Source organism: Semicossyphus pulcher, unplaced genomic scaffold (genome assembly GCF_022749685.1).
Source record: "Semicossyphus pulcher isolate SPU_LCO1_2020_fin unplaced genomic scaffold, fSemPul1.0.p SCAF_18, whole genome shotgun sequence".
In the NCBI taxonomy this organism is placed as follows: domain Eukaryota; kingdom Metazoa; phylum Chordata; class Actinopteri; order Labriformes; family Labridae; genus Semicossyphus; species Semicossyphus pulcher.
In genome coordinates this window covers 21,280,759-21,301,014 of record NW_027211691.1, presented here as the reverse complement: position 1 = coordinate 21,301,014, position 20,256 = coordinate 21,280,759, and the positions used below count along the sequence as shown (strand labels likewise).

The 20,256-nt window shown below is 42.8% G+C and overlaps 1 protein-coding gene across 4 annotated transcripts in view; it reads right to left on the bottom strand.

The window, feature by feature from the left end:
- Window positions 1–20,256, bottom strand: part of arhgap21a (Rho GTPase activating protein 21a) — a 97,297-nt gene that overhangs the window by 12,053 nt on the left and 64,988 nt on the right. The window contains exons 4-13 of one of the 4 annotated variants that reach the window (XM_069666855.1): window positions 16,976–17,068; window positions 15,400–15,478; window positions 14,970–15,024; window positions 11,913–11,936; window positions 8,501–10,490; window positions 2,932–3,078; window positions 2,738–2,840; window positions 2,613–2,649; window positions 1,925–2,044; window positions 1,307–1,606 (exon numbers count right to left, since the gene is read on the bottom strand). In XM_069666855.1, coding sequence (XP_069522956.1) covers window positions 1,307–1,606; window positions 1,925–2,044; window positions 2,613–2,649; window positions 2,738–2,840; window positions 2,932–3,078; window positions 8,501–10,490; window positions 11,913–11,936; window positions 14,970–15,024; window positions 15,400–15,478; window positions 16,976–17,068 — 2,948 coding nt within the window. Of the gene's footprint in view, window positions 1–1,306; window positions 1,607–1,924; window positions 2,045–2,612; window positions 2,650–2,737; window positions 2,841–2,931; window positions 3,079–8,500; window positions 10,491–11,204; window positions 11,281–11,912; window positions 11,937–12,333; window positions 12,512–14,969; window positions 15,025–15,399; window positions 15,479–16,975; window positions 17,069–20,256 lie in introns of those variants that run through there. The other 3 variants (XM_069666856.1, XM_069666857.1, XM_069666858.1) reach the window with 3 other exon arrangements.

Sequence of the window (20,256 nt, the reverse complement as noted above, 5' to 3'; positions counted from 1 at the left end):
TTGGAATGCCATAGTATGGAGAGCGTGGTCGTAAAAGGGGGGAAAGAGGGTGTTACATTTCTAATGAGGGGAGACACGCCTATTATAAGACACAGTGAAGTGAGCATGCAGCGAGATTAGCTAATATTGCTCACTAATTTTAAGTTTATTGTAAATGCTTAACGCTTGAATTAGAGACCAAGATGGAGGACTCAAATGTCTGGTTTTGTCCACAGACAAAATATATTCAGTCTACTATCATAAAACAGTAAAGGAACCAGAAAAATATCAATATTAAAGAAAATTTTTGGAGATGTTTTATTTTTTTAACATCTTTCTTTAAGTAAAATTACTCAAACCAATGTATTGATTATTAGAATAGTTGGCAAATAAGCGGATAATTGTTGCAGCTTGCTTAAACAAAGTCGGCCAAGACGATACTGGGAGGAGCTCAAAGGAACAAAACACTTTCGGGGGTGGAGTAACAGATGATGTTCACCTGGACAGCAGCCTGCATTAAGATCTGCTGCAACAATTAGTTGATTAATCAATGAATCCGTCAAATAAATTGAAAATCGAACAATTTTGATTATCGATTAATCATGTCTGACAAAAAAAAGTAAGATGTTTGCTGTTTTTCTTTGTCTTTCTGATGGTAAATGAATATTTTTTTTAGGGCGCGACCGATTATCGGCATTTTGACGCATATCGGCATCTGCCTTTTTTTTTATCCGACAGCCGATAAGAGTGCAGAGTGCTCACACACACGGCAGAGAGGAGAAAAAGTTCATTTCTTTGCAAATTTTATTTAACTTTGTTTTATTTACTTTATAAAACTTCAGGAAGTTATTTATTTATTTATTTAAATTTTCAGTTAACTTTATAAGAGATGCTGCTGACCCTGGGAACTCCCTGCGCTTTTTGTTTGTTTAATAAACATATGCTTAAAGGCATTTAAACAAAGTTAAGTGTTGGAGTTTGTATTATTCAAAATTTTGACGCCAATATTTTCACTTTTACTGCAAATGAATATCGGCTCCAAATATCGGTTATCGGCCTCCTTGACTACTAATAATCGGTATCGGTATCGGCCCTGAAAAAACAATATCGGTCTATCTCAATTTTTTTTTTTTTTGGACTGTTGGACAAAAGAAGCAGTTTGAAGATGTCACTTTGAGCTCTGGTAAAGCCGTGATGAGCATTTTTTATTAAGCCATTAAGTCATTTAAATAATCCCTTGTATAAATTGCGCTACCAAAAATGTTTGTACATGTAGTTCTAACATTAAGGCCAATTCTGCATAATAGCTGAGTGTATGGTTTCTCACCTCTTCATCCAGGTTGCTGTTCTCCTGTATGACTCTGATCCAGGCCAGCATGTCCTCCCGGTCCTCTGCCTGGAACAGGTACTCGCAGTCCGACGTGGTCAGCCGCAGCACGTTCTTCCGCTTCGTGTCGCTGTACGAGATGTCAATCAGACAGGCCTTGATGCTGATGGGCAGAGGCTCGTCCACCGCTTGGCAGTTGGCGTGAGCCTGTCCCTCCTTTTTGTCTTTATACAGGCAGAGGTAGTGTCCTCTCAGCACGGCGTACATCTGCTTCCACGGCCTCATCCCCCCTCCGACACGCTGCGGAAAGAGGTCATGAGTAAGAGGCCAGTTTAAGGCAAAATGGAGGGAATTGAACTGTAAGCTTTTGGTAAACTCTCCTATTGTTGGCATCTTAACAGATAATCACTGCCTTCAGGGCAAAATGGGAGACAATGTGTGACCTCTTAGAAGGAGGTCAAATGCAGGTGTGAGTTCAAACTGGTCAAACAGGTGACACACATACAGTAAAGAAGGTCAGACTTTGGAAACAAGGGCAGCTCTGCCACGGTTTAAAGTTATACAGCAGGTAACTTAATACAAACTGTGACAGTGTGTGAGCTGTATGACGGTCAGCACCTTGCTCTTCTCTGTGTTCAGCTGCTTGAAATGCAGCAAACCCTCCTTTGTGGCGTCGCAGAAGACGTCTGATGAAGAATCCCTCCTGGACCCCGAGTCTTCAGACGACCTGTCCACAGCCTGTGACGGACAAGAAAATAACACTTGAACTCCAGTCATAAGGAAGAAGACTATCATCCTGACAGTGTCAAATGTTTCTTTAATGTTTTTATGATACCTGTATTGGATGGGAGGCAACTGTCTACAAACAAGTTATTTGTGTCAAAGTTTTTCATGTAGTACAACGGACCATAGCACTGAAAAATGTACCCATAAGGGACAATAAAGTTACTCTTTAATCAAACAGAAATAGGAAGGAAGGACTGACCAAAATGTATGATAGTTCAGGGGTCGGTAAAAGACAAGCGTTGTACTTCCTATCAGTCAAATTTAAAGCATTTATAAAGGTGGACGAACATTTAGAGAACTACATTCCTACGCAGCTTCCATCAATTATTCACCAGCGAAGCCTGACGCAGCTTTTACAGCCTTCCTCATTTTCCATAATGTATTCTCATTTCACTGGAATGCGTTTTATCTTCTGGGTGTGATATAATAAACTGATAAACCTTCAAGCAGGAAATGCAAGATAAACAGCTGAGCAGGTGAGCACAGCTGGCACTGAACAAACAATGTGGATTAGACTCACCTTATGGAGACTTTTAAGACCAGGTATCAAGGACCTCCTACATGGAAGGGAAATAAATATTTGATAATGATAGAATTGGACATATTGTGAGATAAGTGAGAGCAACGTGTGTGGGTATAACTTACCCTCTGCTTTCTTCCCGGTAGTTATCCAGACCTTCATCATACGACTTGGACCGCTCAGATTTAGTACCAGAATCTGACTCAATAATTGTAAGACGAAGAGAATCTATTAAGAGAGGGTTAAACAATTATCATTAACTGTTATAAACCTGTTCTGTCAAATTCAGTATCTGCCAAATTTGCTGCTTTCAACATACCTTGGTCATGTGACAGCTGGCGTCGGATGAGAGGGGACGGAGAGGTGGGGCTGGGTGGGATTGTGGTGATGATGGGAGCTCCAGATATCAATGAACAGGCAGGAACGTGTGAGCTGTCCAGGTCAATACTTGGACTTGATGGTTCATCTGAGGACAGAAACAAGAGGAATTTAGTAACAGATATAAGAAAACACTGAGGATTTTAGGTTAGAACTGACCACTACTCGGAAAAGCAAACTTTCTCTACACGTTGAAGCAGGGTAAAGCAAGTGCTGAGCTAGTAAAAGCAATAACAATACTCAACATTTAAAAGGTTTGAAGGGTAGTGTCATACAGTCAGCCTTTTGAAAACTAAAACCAGAAGGGATTAAGTGCAGGGAATGGATTAAAGTGCATGTTTTACTGCTTTAATATAAAATGCACTTGTAATCTATAGCTTCCTGTCTACAGTAGTAAGAACAAGTTAGCTAAGTTTAGCTAGCTAACTACATATTAAAAGTAGTTGGATAGTTGTTAGTTGTTACTTCACAAGCACCATTTCCCTTGAATAATATTTCCCCACTGTGCACTGTGTGGGAGCTAGGGCTGTCGACGAATATTCCAAATTCTAAAATATAACTGAAACGATAGCAAACGGATATTCGCGGCTGTCTCGCGAGCTCTTACGTGTTCTCGTGTCTCCTCGCGTGCACTCTCTTGGTAACAGAACATATTTGAATACACACAGCGTCACTTTATACGTTAATAATTAACTTAAGTCTCCCTAAAACGAGCTAATACAACAACCGTGTGGTGTGTGCTAATTACAGCGGAGAATTCAAATCCCAGCAAGGCCGGAGAGAGAGAGATTCTCACGCCCAGCATTAACAGACAAGTATTGGTAGGCTATGTTGATTTTTTTTTAAAGACAGCTCGCGTTGTAGCAGCGCTGAATGTCCGTTCTACCGTAACCGAATCATTTTATTTTATTTTGCAAGGTATAGGAAGCCTATGTTGATCTTTTAAAAGGCGTGTTTATAGTTAAATAACTATATCTTTGCAACTAAGTGTGTCTCGTTGTACTGGTATGCCCTCTTGTCGACGTATTGCGCAAAAATATATATTTGAATAGTTCAAAACTGTTCATTATTTATATATTATATATTACCTTATTTAAGAGGCAATATTTGAAGCATTTTTGGCCAATGCTGGCATAGTGGGAGCCTGCTCTTTATATTTTCCAGGAAGTTACCACTCCAGTAACCCAAGCTAGCACTTGGAAACCGGAAACAAGTGGAAACTGTTGGCTAATACATACGAGTATGTAATTTCCCTTATCATGATCACAATACATTTCTATTGTACGAATATTTGCTGTGTCTTTGTTATACAACAGGCTGGTGATTGCTCTGATAAATATTCATGATTGCCTGATTTTCCGAATATTCAATAATTTTTTCCTAAAAAACTTGCAGCTATAGATACCCTCTCTCATTTAAATTACTATCATAATTTTACTATCAAACGCATATGGTATTTACTAAGACCCCTTTGACAAGATTGTCTTTTTAAAATGAGTCAGCAGGATACATTTGAAGCTCAGCCAGAGCCTAGCTTAATAAGCTAACCAGCTAACTGTTTGACCTGATTAAACCTGACAGTAACTGTCATTTTAGCCAGTAAAATGTACAGTCACTGTCTAGAAATGATAAGCCAGCTTTTGTCTGCCCCTGTCTTTAATAAAAGACCAATTGTTTCAAAATGACTAAGAATTTCAAGTAGTAAATGTGCCACCATTGTCTGCAACTAATGAGGTGTTTCAAACAGAAATCTTGACAGGTGTAGCCACGGAAACTAAGATTGTCAGAGAGGACACACATTCAATCTTTGGAATGAATTCAACTGTAGCCTGCAAGAGGAAATGTCATAATGTAAATTAAATGATCCAAAAACAATGTCTAATTCATCTCTGTTATCTACAGTTGAATAAACATTTCAGCCGAGAGCCATAAAACAATGTGATAAGGGTGTGTGCGTGAAGTGATGCAGACAGAGACGCAGTCAGTAGAAAGGTTCTGATAAGCTGGCACACACCTTCTCTTTTAAGTACACACATGCAGGGAAGTCGGCTAGCATTATATCACCACAGACAAGGCTGCGTCATAACATCTGATATATGCAAAGTTAGCAGGATGGCAAGCCCTAAAAGCAAATTAATAGATGTGAAGGATGAACAAACACCTTTGGAAAATAATCTTATCTACAACTGTGGTGATGCAGGAAGCAGCAACATTAAGTCTTTTAACAGTCCCTTAAGAATAAATAAGGCCAAAAGCAAAACTGTTACATGTTCCTCATACTTGTTGTTGTGTAATGTGATACCTATTTCAAATAATAGTTCTAAATTTATCTCATGAAATGCAACTCTTTCTGTTATTTAACTGGTGCTGTATGAAAACCCAACAGTGCCTTCAAACTGCTGTCAAACAAACTAGAGCAAAAAAAGGTCTAAGTGATTAAAATTCCTCAAAGTTCAAATGCTCCGATGCACATCTCCAACATGCAATGGCACAACTTAATACAAACCATCTGATGTGCTTGTGAGTTGTGTACAGAGCACTTAAACCTCAAAGACTTCTCCCATGACACTGCAAACCTCATTTCTGCCAAGTCAGACAAGATGCCCATTTCCCTTAATCACTTCCAATCCTGTTTCTGGGAAGACGGCGGCAGGCAGTGATGTCTGACACGTACAATTACAATTTATTCTTCAGGGGAAGTCTTAAAGATGCAGATCCATAAATATTCAAACAAGCAGTAACACATTAAGGGGAATCGTACTTGCTTTACTGCAAGGAAGTAGATGTAAAGATCAATACACTTCTTCCGTTCATTTAAAAATGAATTTACAGTCAGGGGATGGTTGGCTAAGCTTCATAAAGACTAGAAACACAATGAAGTACCTTTCCATGGAAATATTTCTCATGCAGTTATTTGAAGTGGCCCAGTAACTTCCCAATAGCACTGCTACTCACAACTATTTTCTTTTACCTGTGATCATCTGGGAGATTTAATGATGACTTGTTTGATCTATAAAGTGTTGACGATTGTCCATCAAGCTTTTCAAAGTCAAGGTTTTACATGTTTTGTCAGTCGTAAACACAAAGCTGTTCAGTTTAATATTCAGGAAGTTTTGAAATTTAGGAATTCTTCATATTTAAGAAGAGCCAAATCACATTTTCTGCCAGTTTTGCACGAGTTGTAATTTAACAATTAACCAAATTGACGAATATTTGCAGCTCTACTCCCTGTATCTTTTAATTGCTGTGAGCCGAGACTCCGAGAAGTCAATGTCCCAAAAAACACCTGGCGTATAAACCCTGTAAAAGCACAGTTTTTTGCAGTTTTGGAGGTGCTGGTAGGTGGATTTTCATACCTTTGGACAGAGCAGGGAAAAACCATTTCCCCCTGCTCCTAGTCTCAATGCTAGGCAAAGCTAGCTAACTGGCATCTGGCTGTAGCATGATGTTTACCATATTTATTTAAGAGAGATATTAAACTTCACTCTCTGCAAATGTCCCCAATAGTTCAAACTATTATTTTAAGGTCTGTCCAATCATAAAGCATCCCTGGTGTTAAACACAGAACACTGTGAGGTCTTTATCTGAACATAATTTGAACCGAGAGAAAGAAAAAAACAGGAGCTGAAGGGTGAAATGCTGCTGGAAGGTGATATGAATAACCCCCCTGCAGGTTCTGGGGCACAACAAGCAAAAGAGCTGCTCCCATTGGTTGGTGATGAGTCACCAATGTCAATGCAACTGAGGTTACAAGGTCAAGTTCAAGCTTGTTAGGTTATGTCAGCAGATACGTTGGCAGAGATGTGTCAGACCCAGAAGAAAAAGTACTAAGGAACTTCATACTGAAGACAAATACAAGTTAATACAGAGCTTAAACTGGAATGAGATTGTTTTGAAAGAGGGGACGTGACATTTTGCATGTACTTCAGCAGAACCAAATGTGGTCTATTCCCAGTACTAAATGTTTGGCAGACACTTAACGTTCAGCAGTTGTTCTGCTCATTGTTTAGAAATGTACTATGAAATCTAACTGAAGCAGATTGCTGCAGGAATGCTCTTATTCCTCGGTTATGTCACAGTTCATTAGGACAATGTTCATGGGTTTCTTTTGCTGCACAACACTGGGGGAAATATGAGACATTTCAGGGAGTGGGTGGAGGGTGTACTGAGTTGTGTGCGTGTACCAAGTGACTGTATGTTTGTGTGCTGCCCTACTCAGACACCAAAGGGGGGTTTGAATACGTCATGCTTGCCTGCAGTACAGTGTCACGATGTCACATAATCACACCTGGCTCAATGACATCCTTAGTTCAAAATGCCATAAGGACAAAATGTCCTTAATAATTTATTAACTGTAACATTTTCTGCTGTGACTAAAAGGTTTGTACAGTACACCTTAAATGACACTGTCTTCCTGACCCGCATTTCATTTTCCCGGCAACCAACATATTCCTGGGGTATTTCCTGTTACTAATAATAGCACCACAACTTCTGATGAACTGCAGCGATGACATTTCGACACAATGAATGTCCTTGTAGTAAAATAAGAAGGGCAACAGTTGACAGCATTACTCTCGATGCATGCATATTTTGTGATTAAATGCCGCAACTTCCAAAGCAAAAAGAAGCTCCAGGGTGGGTATTTTTTGGAATTTGGTTGCCATAGTGTAAAGTATGTACAAAACAAGGATACATCGAAAAGTGCAACCAGATTGCAAATGTTGAACACCAAATAGGACACCGCTAAAGCAAAGTACCTTCTACACTCTGGGGTCAACATAAAAATCCCACTAGTTCCACCTCGCAGGCAAAGAATAGCATAGATAGAAAGCTACCTTAACTGCCCCCAGCATGCTATATATACACACTATACACAGACACACACCCTCACCTCTGCAGCTGCGTTATTTTCTCCTGTGAATGCTAGAGGTATTAGAGCATGTAAAACCCCTGATAGAATCTCACAATGGAATTACTTTGGTCCATAAAAATAACACCCGCTATATACAGCTGGGTATCAATTTAGTTTCTCTAATCTGGTGCCAATACAATACACACATTTGAAATGTAGTCTCAGCCAACACACCTGTACAAGAACTTCCTCTAAGGAAAATAAAGTCTAAAATTTCCTTATCAGAATCTGCAGCATTTCCTTATTTACATAGGGAAATTTAGGATCAATATGTAAATAAGATTAAGATTAGGCCAAGCATTTGATGCAAACACTCAGCACTTGATGCTAGGCAGGTTCTAAATAATGATCAAGGTTGTAAGCCCATTCCAAACTGTATGTCAGAACATTCATGTATTATACTGCCAACCAAATCTCCATTGAAAGAATGTTGTGAATTTGGCTCAAGAGTCTGCCAAGCTTACATCCATAAACATACTTTATCACTTACGCAAACACATGCTGTGTCATTTTTACAGTGCTACCCTGTCCCCACTGTTGCTATAGTAACAGGAGTGTAAAAAGGAAGGTGGTAGTATAGAGATGAGTGCAGGCTTACCTATGAAGGGGATTGAATCGAGGGAGTCGTCCAGGTTGTTGGAGCCAGACTTTTGTCTTGTGTCTCCAAACCTTCTTTGATGCATCTCCCTGCCGCTGTCATTAGACCTCCAGCACATAGCTCCATCTGCAGAGCCTGCTTTCACCAATGGTGGAGACTTATGAGTCACTCCTCTCTGGTTGTCATTAACAGCTAATACGTAGGATGGAGGGCGAATGTGAGGAAGTCCAGAGATTTTGTCCCTTCTTAGGACAACAACGGTTGCATCCAGTCCTTCTACGCCCTCTGAAAGACCGCCATTAGTCCTAACAGGGGCGTTGGCTTTGGGCTTTTGGGTCACAGCTCCATTGGTATTGGAGGAACCAGAAGAAGGAGCAGCTATACTTTGTAGTTGTCTCTGAATGGGTAGTTTAGAGGAGGGACCAGAGCAAGATGAGGACCTGGCTGCCAACCCAGCCTCGGACCTGCTCTCCAATTTCAGACTGTCTGCCCTGTTTCTGAGCTGCAGGTGAAGGGGGGAGGGGTAGCCGAGGTGGTTGCCCATGATGTTAGCTCTTTGGTCTTTAGGAGGGTCCTTGGTTTTGAAGGAGGATAAGGCAGGTGAGAGGTCCGAGATGGAGTTTTTGACAGGCAGACGTGAAGGCCTCAAAATGAGACTGTCTGCCCTTGATGGTAGAATAGAATCTGTCGTACCTTTAGTAAACACAGGAGCAGCTAAAGGTGAGTTACATAATCCACCTCCTCGCTTATCTTCCTCTGGTCCAGTGAGACTCCTGTTCAGATGAGGTAAAGCTCTCAAGCCTGGTCCCAGCTTGCTAGCTCTGGGTTCCTCGCCCCGGCATAGCAGCAGCCTGTCCTCCAACCCTGCCCTATCTCCAAAGATAGGCCCACCTGATTCTCCAGGCTGCTGCCCCAGGTAGTCACAAGACCTGGCCCGAGGCTTGACAACTCGTGTAGGGCTTGAGAAAGGAAGAGCATCCTCTGACACACTCCGAGGCCAATTCCTGATTGGTATCGTCCTATCTGATCCACCTCCAAGCCTCTCTTGGGAGACGCTACGTAATGGAGTCACTGCAGTACCAAGGCTACTTGCATCCACCCCACGGTCGTTAGAAGTGCTTCTCCGTCTTCCCAGGAAGCCCAGTGACCCTCTTTGACTTGTGCTTGAAGGAGGCGGTTGACGTTGCTGGGTGTACACAGAGGTGGAATTGGCAGCTGCACGCAAGCTGTCTAATCGCTCCTGGATGGTGCGGGAGCCATACGTGTGCAGCCTCTTGGCGTCAATATAGTCCTTATAGGTGGTGTAGTTCTTCCAGTCAATGTTCTGGTGCGGAGAGGTGGAGGGGGCTGTGGGAGATGGTGAGTAGTGGTTGGAGCTGGGTGAGATGGCAGTGGAGAAAGTGTCTGGCGAGGCAGGGGTAAGAGGGGCCCGTACAGGTGGAGATAGTTTGTCCGGATAGATCGAGCCAGGTCTAGAACTTGAGGAAGGTGAGTAGACCGAGGTTTCTGTGGGACGGGAAGAGGGGTACTGTAACTGTGCCCCCCCTGGTAGTGAGGGAATAAGGGGTCTGGGTCTAGCTGAGCCGGAATCTGCTGTAGGACTGTACCGGTTTTCCTCTGTCCTGTGGCTGGGTCCAGCCCGAGCCACCCGAGACCCCCTGTCAACTGGATCAGGAGGCATGGCCACTGTCCTCACATTCTCATTACAGACACACACGACTGTCTGAGACTTTGACGTCTGCTGGGGCGGAGGAGATGGAGGAACAGGGATTTCCACCCTGTAGCTCTTTTCTGCGGCCCCTCCTCTTCTTCCTGGTCCCTGAGCCGGCCCTCGGGGGGTCTCACTCACTGTGGCAGGCTCGGACGCCTGAGCCATGCCTGCAGCCTTCACTTCTATTCGAGGGTAGCATATGGGAGGGGGCTCTGGGATGTTCTGGGCATTTCCGCTGTATGCCTCATTTCCTTTGAGGTATGCATCTTGGGAATACGCCTGCAAGAGATTATAGGACATTATGTCACTTATGGTTGGTGAGAGGTTGGAGTGCTTAAATAGATCACATTAAACCCCAAGAGATCATCACACCCAACCATGGACAGGATACATTAGACTCCTCTAAAACACATGTACAGAACAGGGATTGCTGTAGACCTGTTTTAGGCAACCTCTCCCATCATTAGATGACAAGTTTACTGCCATATCTCACCTATGACTTCACCTCACCCTGGTTTTAAAGCTACAGTATCAATCTCATGTTTTAAAAATACCTCAACTGCACCACTGCGATGTGGTTTCTCAGATCTTAAAAGTAGAGAAAGAGTGGTAATAGCAGTCATTTATTGACAAGAGTCTTTGTGTGAGCTGATGAGATTATCTGCAAGACAAACACTGTTACGGCATTCCCTCAGAGAACTGTAAGTGACAACTAGATTCAGTTTGTATATAAAAATAAAACAGCTGCAAGCTAAAAGTAGACACAGCGCTCTGGCACTATTCTTCCAAATCAAACATCACTCTGGTAACAGTTTTTCTATCTCTCCAAGGAGAATGCAAACAAATGCTACAACATGCTACAAATTAGCTGCCCTGAGAAACAATAGATGAGGCAGCACCAGATAGGCAAATAACTAGAGAGGGAAAGCTGGAAAGTCCAGAATAACTCCATTGAGCCAGGAGTGAGGATTACGCTGGCAGAGGCTTACCCACCTTTGGTACTGGAGAGTGTGCCCTAAGGCATGAGGAGAGGGTAAACGGGGGACGCCTATTCCTGCGTTTGGCAGCTAAGGCTACTTCTGTCAGCATGGCTCCACAACTCTACTGTCGCTGAAGCAACGATGGTACTTTCCTTGATTAAAACTTAAAACCCCTCAAATTAAGCTAGGTATAAGCCCTCCAGACTCTCCAGGAAATGATCGCCACAGACAGCTTCAGAGAAAAAAAATCCTGGTGGCATTTTGAACGCGCTATAATTCCTTCATCCCTTCAGCACACAAGCTCTTGAGAAAATGAAAGGGAGGGAGTCGTGGTGTTGGACTTTAATCGATAGCACTCTACCTGAGGTGTCAGATTACAATTGCACTTACAGCAACAGCAGTAAGTGTGGTGCTGGATGGCTCCCTCTAGATTTGCATAAGTCATACAGTTAAATAGAAACCAATTTCCTGAACAGGGAAAGTACAGGGCAATTTGTTTGAGGTCTGCTGACATGATCTTAGAGCATTTGTTTTTCTAGTGCACACTTCTTTCTCTCAACCTGTCAATCCGGAAAATACATACCCTGCAAACCACTTACAAGTCCTGCAAAGGAGGGGAAGTATATTTGGGTATTTTAGGGACTTGCCAGCACCTACATTTGAAAATAAAATCCCAAAAGGTGGTGCAACATGTCATTAGTAGTATAGTTTCCCTTCTTACCAGAGCAGTGATATCCCTGGAAAACTGCAGTCCATGGGTTAGAGAAGGGTAAGCAAGTAGGAAAAAAAGGAATAGAGAGAAGTAAGAAGGTGAGCACAGAGAAATAAGAGGTACAACGCCCTTGACGGAGGTATGAAAGACGATTTCCAAGACTTCAATACAGGATAAAAATACATTCTGATGTGGAAACGCTGAGCAGAAACATCACATATTCGGAAGTGGAGGAAGAAGAAAGAAGAAGAAAAGAGGTCAACTTCGTCCCTCCCAGACCTGAATATCCTCTGAGTTGCTCTTCATCCCCATAATTTTCCTCCTCTTACCACAACACAGCTGCTGTCACAATACAATAGACTGGCTTCAGCTGGCTTTCTCTTTCTCTGAACATACTCAGCATTTCTTTCCTTTGCTCTGTCACTCTCACCTGCTCGCTGTGGTACCTCCCCTCCCCCTCTCCGGTGTCTCGAGCATTTCACTGGCACTCACATCGCACACACTTTCTACCAGCCTCTGTCCTCCTCTCTGACAGCCTCCCGCTCATCCGTTAGCCGTTTTCGCTCTATCATATGTTCGCTTTTGGGTGAGCATAACAGCACGCTTGCCTGATCTGCGCTGGCTTCCTCCCTCACTCACTCACTCACTCACTCACTGTAAACAGTGAGCTGAGAGGGAGTCAGCTGACTGCAGCTGCACTCCCTCTGGTAGTGAGTGGGCTAAATGACTCCCAAAACACAAAAACAGACAAACAAGAGCACATTTAAAAACAGACGGATAAATCTACAGACATTTGCCGCCGCCTATTTTACATAGAAGACCCCTGGTGGATTCTCAGTATTTATTTTTTTGCCTTTATTCTTGTATAAAAAGGTCACAAGGAGCAGCTTTCAGGTGTTGACAATTAAGTATGTATTGTATTTTTTACATCAAGCCAAAATACTGAGAAAAACGGGAACCAAATCATTCATAATGAGAAACATTTGTAAGTGAAATCACATCTTATTTTCTACTATCTCTGTTTTTACTACATAACAGAGATTTATAGTAATTGGTTCAACAAAACAATCTTTAAAATATGAGCCAGATTTAAAAACTGTAAGTAAAAAGCAACCTCAAAATGACACATCAGACACTGAATGTAATTAGGATTGAAGTTTTCCTCAATAGCAAGCAAACAGCTAATTGCTTCATTCAAATCCCTCAGCCTTGTGAGCGCTCCGTCTCGTTCCAAAACGCCGAGAGCAAGTTTCTGTGGCTTTTGGTGAGCTGCGGCCAAGCTAACAAGCTATGTGTGGAATTTAGCAACACAGTGGGATCTGACTCAGTGCTCAGCTCCGAGAGAATTTCCCAAAGAGAGGTGAATAACGTGTGACGGCTGGTTTCGTGGTGGCCAGGCGCTGTTTTTTATCGTCTGTGGGGCTCTGGACCCTGACTGACGGCGTGGGCGAGCTGTTTGCGTCGCTGAGCTCATCGGTGTGAAGGCTACAGGGTGGTGTCGAGCTGCGGTACAAAGTTGAGCATTGCTCCTTCTGTTATCAGGTTTTTCTCACTGAACACACAAGTTCACCTTTTTAAGAAACTAGCCCTCCCATACATTCATAAGTAGGTCCTGATTATTAACATTTAGCAGATTGCCCCACATCACCCACATTCCAGGCTGTAGATTAGATTACAACAGGCCACATTGCAACCATATTTCAAATCTTTAATGGGTGTATATTTTTACGTTGTTTGTTAGCCCTGAACCGAAGACAGATTTCTATTACCACAGTCCTAATGATCGTCTGTGTCCAACAAAATGCTTCTTGGTACAATCCTGATTGTACCAAGAAGCTTATCAGCTGAGGTAATCACAAGTTTTCAACACTTTCTCTCCATCTTTGGTTTGGCAGTCAGACTGTTGGTATCCCCTCACAGAAAGTTATCTGGGGTACTCTTGAGGGAAAAGTTTCACATTTAGGGAAATATGTGTATTTGTTTTTTTTTTATAAGAGTGAAAGGATGACATCGATCTCATTTGTGTGCCTTGAGTTTGGAGCTGGATATATGACTTGTTTAGGTTAGCTAAGCTTAGCTTAAAGGAGCAATTCACCCCTGGAAAAAGCCACTGTCAGTCAAAGCTGGTGTAGCAAGCTTAAATATTTGAAATTGGCGGCATAGCTGTGGAGATAGTTGTACAAAAAGATCGTGGTTTCACCCATTCTACATTCCTACAACACCCAGCGTGCATTGCGCCCCTCCCTCTGGAGTGAAATACTACTGTTTCACTGCAGGTAAGGATTCACAGCGGTACAGAATCTTGAATACGACGAGAATATACCGGTGGATCGTCTAAAAAATCTTCTGGTCTGCAGTCTACATTTCAAACCTGACGATTTTGAACGAGACATGACATCGTAGGCGTCCTAGATTGAGGAAGTGTAGTTTAGCGAGCTCCCTGGCCTCCGCCAGATGACCTGTTTTATGTAGTCTGGCGGAGGTTTTCCAGGGCCCATTGGAGAAGCGGATAGCGTCCTCCAAAGGCACAGAGCCAAATTTCATTTCTTTCCTACCATAATGGCGTGAGCTCTCCATGATAGGACTAAGGTTGTACTGGCCCGTACAATCCTGGAAATATGGAGAAAAAAGCTAACATGCTTCTGACCGAGATTCAAAAACACAACCAACATAAATGCTGTCCCATTAGCATGTTTTTGTTAGCTTAACCTGTGAGCAGAAATGTAAAAGTCTGTGGTTAAGGGCAGTGAAGCTATATCTTGATGAACAACAGCTCAGCAGGTCACAGTACAGACCTCACCTGACACCTGCTTTTCTTTGGAAATAAGCAGCACAGCTTTCCCTCCCTAAAACTACAACTGATAATCCAATTATTTATGTTCATGTAGAGGTTAAACAAACATACTAAGCCCTTCATGGTGAAGCTGAAAAACACATCCTAATTCTAATTAGACTAACCTTGATAAATAACCCTTGTGTTCCTTTTTGCACAGTTTGTGGCTGTATAAACAAACAAAGAGCATCTTCAAGCACACTTGCAATATTTACTGATGAATGAATGCTTACCAGCTGCAAAATGTCCTCATCCTTTGGCATCACACAGAGTTCCAGTGAGGCATCGCTGAGGGAAGCCAGGGCCGAGAGAGAAAGAGAGTGGAAGAAGGAGAGACTGTTAAAAAACACGGGGCTAAAAGCTTTGGCGCGTCTCAAGAGAAAAAGTTTTAACTTGTAAACTTGAACCTTTAATAGCTGCAGTTTAATGAAGTGTGAATGAATGCTAGACGTGTGCTTGTTTTCAGTGATAAGGAAATGGTTCGCCCTGGAAACTGAAAAAAGTTTCACAACATCTAATTTCCTTGGTTGCTAGTCCACAAACAGGCAGTGGAGCGTTGGCAGTGAAGGCATCTGATAGAGATTAAGGCATCAGGGTTTGATTCAGGCAGGCTCTTTCACTCCATGCCTTTTTAAATGAGCCGTAGAGTAACAGTGTTCTCACCTGTTCTGGATCAAGGCTATGACTTGCGAGTAGGTCTTCCCAATGATGCTCTCTCCATTCACCTTCACTATCCGGTCCCCTGGATGGAATTAAGACAATAAATGAAAAGTGTGCTGCTGACAGAATCATTACAAATAAATGAGGGATGTTTTTTCTGCAAAATACCGAATAAATTATCTTGTAAAAATCCTTCCAAGGTGTCTTCTCCGTCTCCCTCATTAAAAATGCCTTAATCTGCATAGGCCCCGCCCACTATGCAAATTTCAAACCGCCCCCCTCCGTCGCGAAAACAAAACACATTTCTGCCATCATTTAGCGGCAACTTAGCTAGCTTGAAATGTAGTAATTAGCAGTAGTAATGTTAACGTTAGTCAGTAGTGAGTTTGCCAAAATTACGATAACGATTACAGCTGACTCGCGCATCGCTGAAGTGGTTGCCATAGGTTACACATAATGATATGCATAGCGTCACCCCAGCCATTAACGGGATTGGCTCCTTGGGTTTGTGACGTCTCAAACCTGCCAATCTGAAAACGTGTTGTTCAGCCTGTCCTTGGTACACTGCAGTTTAAAAGCAGACAGGCCCAGCCGTGGAGACGACTGCTACATGGAGATGTTTACAAGGTTGAACACATTCTCACTGGAGGGGATCTTTAATAAAGTATATCTTCTTCTTTTTCCGATATGGTTTTAAGGTTTAAGTGAAGCCTAACACTTGAAAAAATGATCCCAATGTCTTTCACACACTGAGGGACACTCGTTAATAATTTAACACTGGTATCAGATCGATATTCGGAGCATCCCTAAAATAAACTCTGCTCTTCTGTGATCTGAAAAATGAGCTGTTATCCAGTCAATATGTTTATTGACCCAAGAAACCACTCTGGAGTCGCTCCTTCCAGCACAAACACACATCAAAAGCAGAATACCAATACTTGTTTATTCAAAAGGACCCCATGTGAGGATCCAGCTCCATTCAAGTTTTCTGAAGATGGCCATCTTACAGGAAGAGAGGCGAGGTGAGTGTAGGGGAGAAGGGAGATAATTGTGGGAAAACACTGCGTTCGCTTGTCCCAGGAGGGGAGAGCGAGCAGATAAAAGCAGACAGTTTAGAGGGCTTGTCCAGGCCACTTAACATTTCCTGTAACACACAGTGCTAACCTGGCAATAAAGCGGACAGCACAGAGCGCGGAGATTCAGCTGTCATCTTCATTTCAGGGAAAATTAGAAGGAGCTGACCTTTGCTTCCTTTAATCTGAGATGATTCACGTATTAATAAGGAAAGAACGAAGGTGGGAGACGGAGAGAAACTGAGTCAAGGGAAGGTTGGAATAACAATGTGCTTATTACACTTTGTTCAACCTCCCACAAAGGAGCCATCTGTTATTTTGTAACTCGTATCTGTTTTGCCTGGCAGGTTACGAGGAAGCGGAATTACCTACAGTACAGACATGAAGAAATCTTGGCATCAGACAGCGCTTCGAGGTCGAACACGAGACAGGCAGAGTTAATCATAAGATCTGCCGGTTATCAGGAAGAGTGGAACCGTCTCCTTAGAGACTCTCTGTGTGTGTACCTGTGCAGAGTCCAGCTCCGTGGGCGGGGCCTCCCTCCTTCACTTGCTTGACGAAAATGGTGTCCATTGGCTCCAGACGGTTCCTCTGTCTCCCTGGCAACGAGAGAGAGAGCACATGCACAGAGGCGATTGGTCACACGGAGAGGAAGAGCAGCAGAATCAGAACTAGGACACGCTGAAAGTGGAACTGGAAACTACACTGTGGCATCAGTGCACATATTATCGACTCTTTTTTCCACCTGCGTGTGACTGTATGAAACAAACACTGGCAGCAAAATATCCGCAAGAATCCATTATCAGTGTAATAAAACTGCAGAAATTCAAATGAACAGGTGAGGGTCAAACACCAGGCAGAAAAGAGATGATACATAACACATGATAGGATCCAGCCAAGAATCGACCGCCCTGAAAAGGCCTCCCCTGGAGAAGGAGAACTGACCGCACTAATCAGAAGGAACTGGTGTAATAAGAAGGTGTTCAACCAATATTGGATTTCTGAGACCAAGACCATTACCGAGTCACATTTTAGAGGGCGCTCTACAGGAAATTATACAGTCACAGCAGCTACACTCACAGTCAAGGCACTACATCTAACACTGACCATACAAACATTTAGGCACCTTGCAGCTGCAGTCTTTTAAACATCAGGTGAAATAATACGCTGCGGGTACCTTTGGGCCTTTGGAAAGTACTACCCCCTAAGCCGGGACTTTTCAGGGGGTAAATCAATTACCCCGGAACTAAATTTATACCCTGGTTCCTGCTATCATGACTTCCTCAAAAGGTTCCTACTTCCTGGGGGAAGTTCCTGCTGTCAAAAAGCACCTTATGTGTCAGCCCTGTGATTCACTGGCGATCAGTCCAGGGTGTAACCCCGCCTCTCGGCCAATGACAGCTGGGACAGGCTCCAGACCCCCCGTGAGCAGGATATGCGGTATAGATAATAGATGGATGGCTTAAATTGGAGCTACAGTATGTTCTCATGCCACTTTCTAGGGATGCACGATATTAGATTTTTTGCCGATATTTTACAACTCATTTAGCCGATTACCGATACCAATATTTTTTTTCCCCGCACACCTAATTGCAGAGATCATCAACTCTCTTCTGTATTGGAATTAGCGTACATTTAGACAATACCGGCCGATACTGATAACGTGCCGATAATATTGTGCATCCCTAGCACTTTCCCTTCTTAAATAATTCAAACATAAACATTAATAACCCTGAGCATTGTTTACGGCTTATATGTCATGAAAAAAAGTGTTTATATCGGTGCATACAGAAAAAAATATAGACCAGTACGTTATATCTTTGATTGGCAGATATCGGCCGAAAATGATATTGGCCAACCAATATATCGGTCAGGCTCCAAAACAAGCTTAATATATTTAACTGAATGCCCAAGACAGGAGACATACTGCACTGTTTCATCGGATTATCTGTAAAAAGGAATGCATTGTTGCCTCATTTCTAAGTCAAAATACAGCTGTTCTTCTGTACTAGCTTTAGTAGTTTGAACCGATAAGATCAAGGGAAATAAATTCTTCTCTTCTGATCTATTTCTTGACATCCATCAGCCTTTCCCTCGTACAAACACATCCTCTCTCCCTTGACGCCTCCCTCCATTGACTCCACTCTGCTGTTTAGATGTGTCCCGAGCAGTACAGTGAGCAGAGGTCACAGTATGCTGACACGGCTGCGTGCAAACAAGCCTCAGGGGGAGTTTGCTCTCACGTGATAGAGGAAGAGGTGGCACACAATGTCGTGTGATGGAGAGCTAGTGGGGAAACACAGATAATTAAGAAGACAGTGTACACTAACGACTTCTTTAAAATGCATGCGTTTATGTGCATATGCATACATCAAAATCATCTTTCCTATCATAAGGCTTGATCTCATTTGGCCTCAGCTGCCTCTCAGCGCCCACAGGCAACATCAGAGCATCAGAGTACCTCCCTCAGGGAAGCCAAGTACGCATGCTCTTTTCATGAACACCCTGCTTCACATGTACACACAGCAACAGCAGCAGCAGATAGATACATTTATGACCCTCTGTGGAGCCCTGAGCAGCTGGACTGCAGCAGATGTGGGTTCAAAGTGTTGCTGAGGAGCGACTTCAAAGGTGAGTTTTTTAATCATCAGTTACTCAAGTAGAATTTAAATTTATATCATGAGAGACTCAAACCGTTTTCCTTAAAATTCCAACTATTGCATTTAATGTCGTTAGACATGCCTACGTTTCCAGCATGAACCTATAAAGAATGCATGTCACCTTAGATGTCCTTTTCCCTCCTGTGATGATGCCATTAAATCCAGTGGTGAGAACGCTCCCTCCTGTGGCTGAAAATTTGACTACAAATAATTTAAACCTGGGCTGCACGGTGGTGCAGTGCTGTCGCCTCACAGATAGAAGGTTCCTAGTTTGAATCCCAGTTCAGACGTAGGGGACCTTTCTGTGTGGAGTTTGCATGTGCATGGGTTCTCTCCGGGTTCTCCAGCTTCCTCCCACAGTCCAAAGACATGCTCGTTAGGTTCATTGGTGACTATAAATCGCCTATAGGTGTGAATGTGAAAGGTGTGTGTGTGTCAGCCCTGTGATTGTGTATCCCGCCTCTCGCCCAATGACAGCTGGGATAGGCTCCAGCCCCCCTGCGACCCTGAACAGGTTAGGAAGGGGTATAGGTAATGGATTACAGGATGATTTACACATTTAAATTCAGCCACCAAAGTGAGCTTAAGATGACTGATTTGAATCTCACACTCTGGTTCATTTAAAGGTGAAATCAAAGACCAAAATCTTTGCTAGGAACACATTTTGTTTTGTTGTTAACAAAATAAAAGATCACATTTTTAAAGTGTAACTTTAATGCAAATCTGCTTTTTCACTGTTAATTCAATATCAAACACACTACAGAGAACGGCTGTGATGTTGCAGGCTTGTGTTTGATCCAGTAGAAGGCAGTGCAGCACATCAAATCTCTCTCTCGGTGAGAAACAAACTGTGTTTCCAGTCATGTCTATAATGATACGAGACGACCTGGTGGTTTATTAACTGACAAAAGACCTGACTTGTGATTGAATCTGGTGTTGTCATGTGGCTTTATTGCAGCACTTTATAGTACATGGTGAAAAAAACAGCACTGATGTATTGATGTGTTACATCACTGGCACAATGTCGGACATGACTGACCCGAGCTGCAGGTACAGATGTCAACAAATGCTCCCCCCTCCTCCCCTCCCTCCTCTCTCTCTCTCTCCATCTCTCTCTCTCTCTCTTC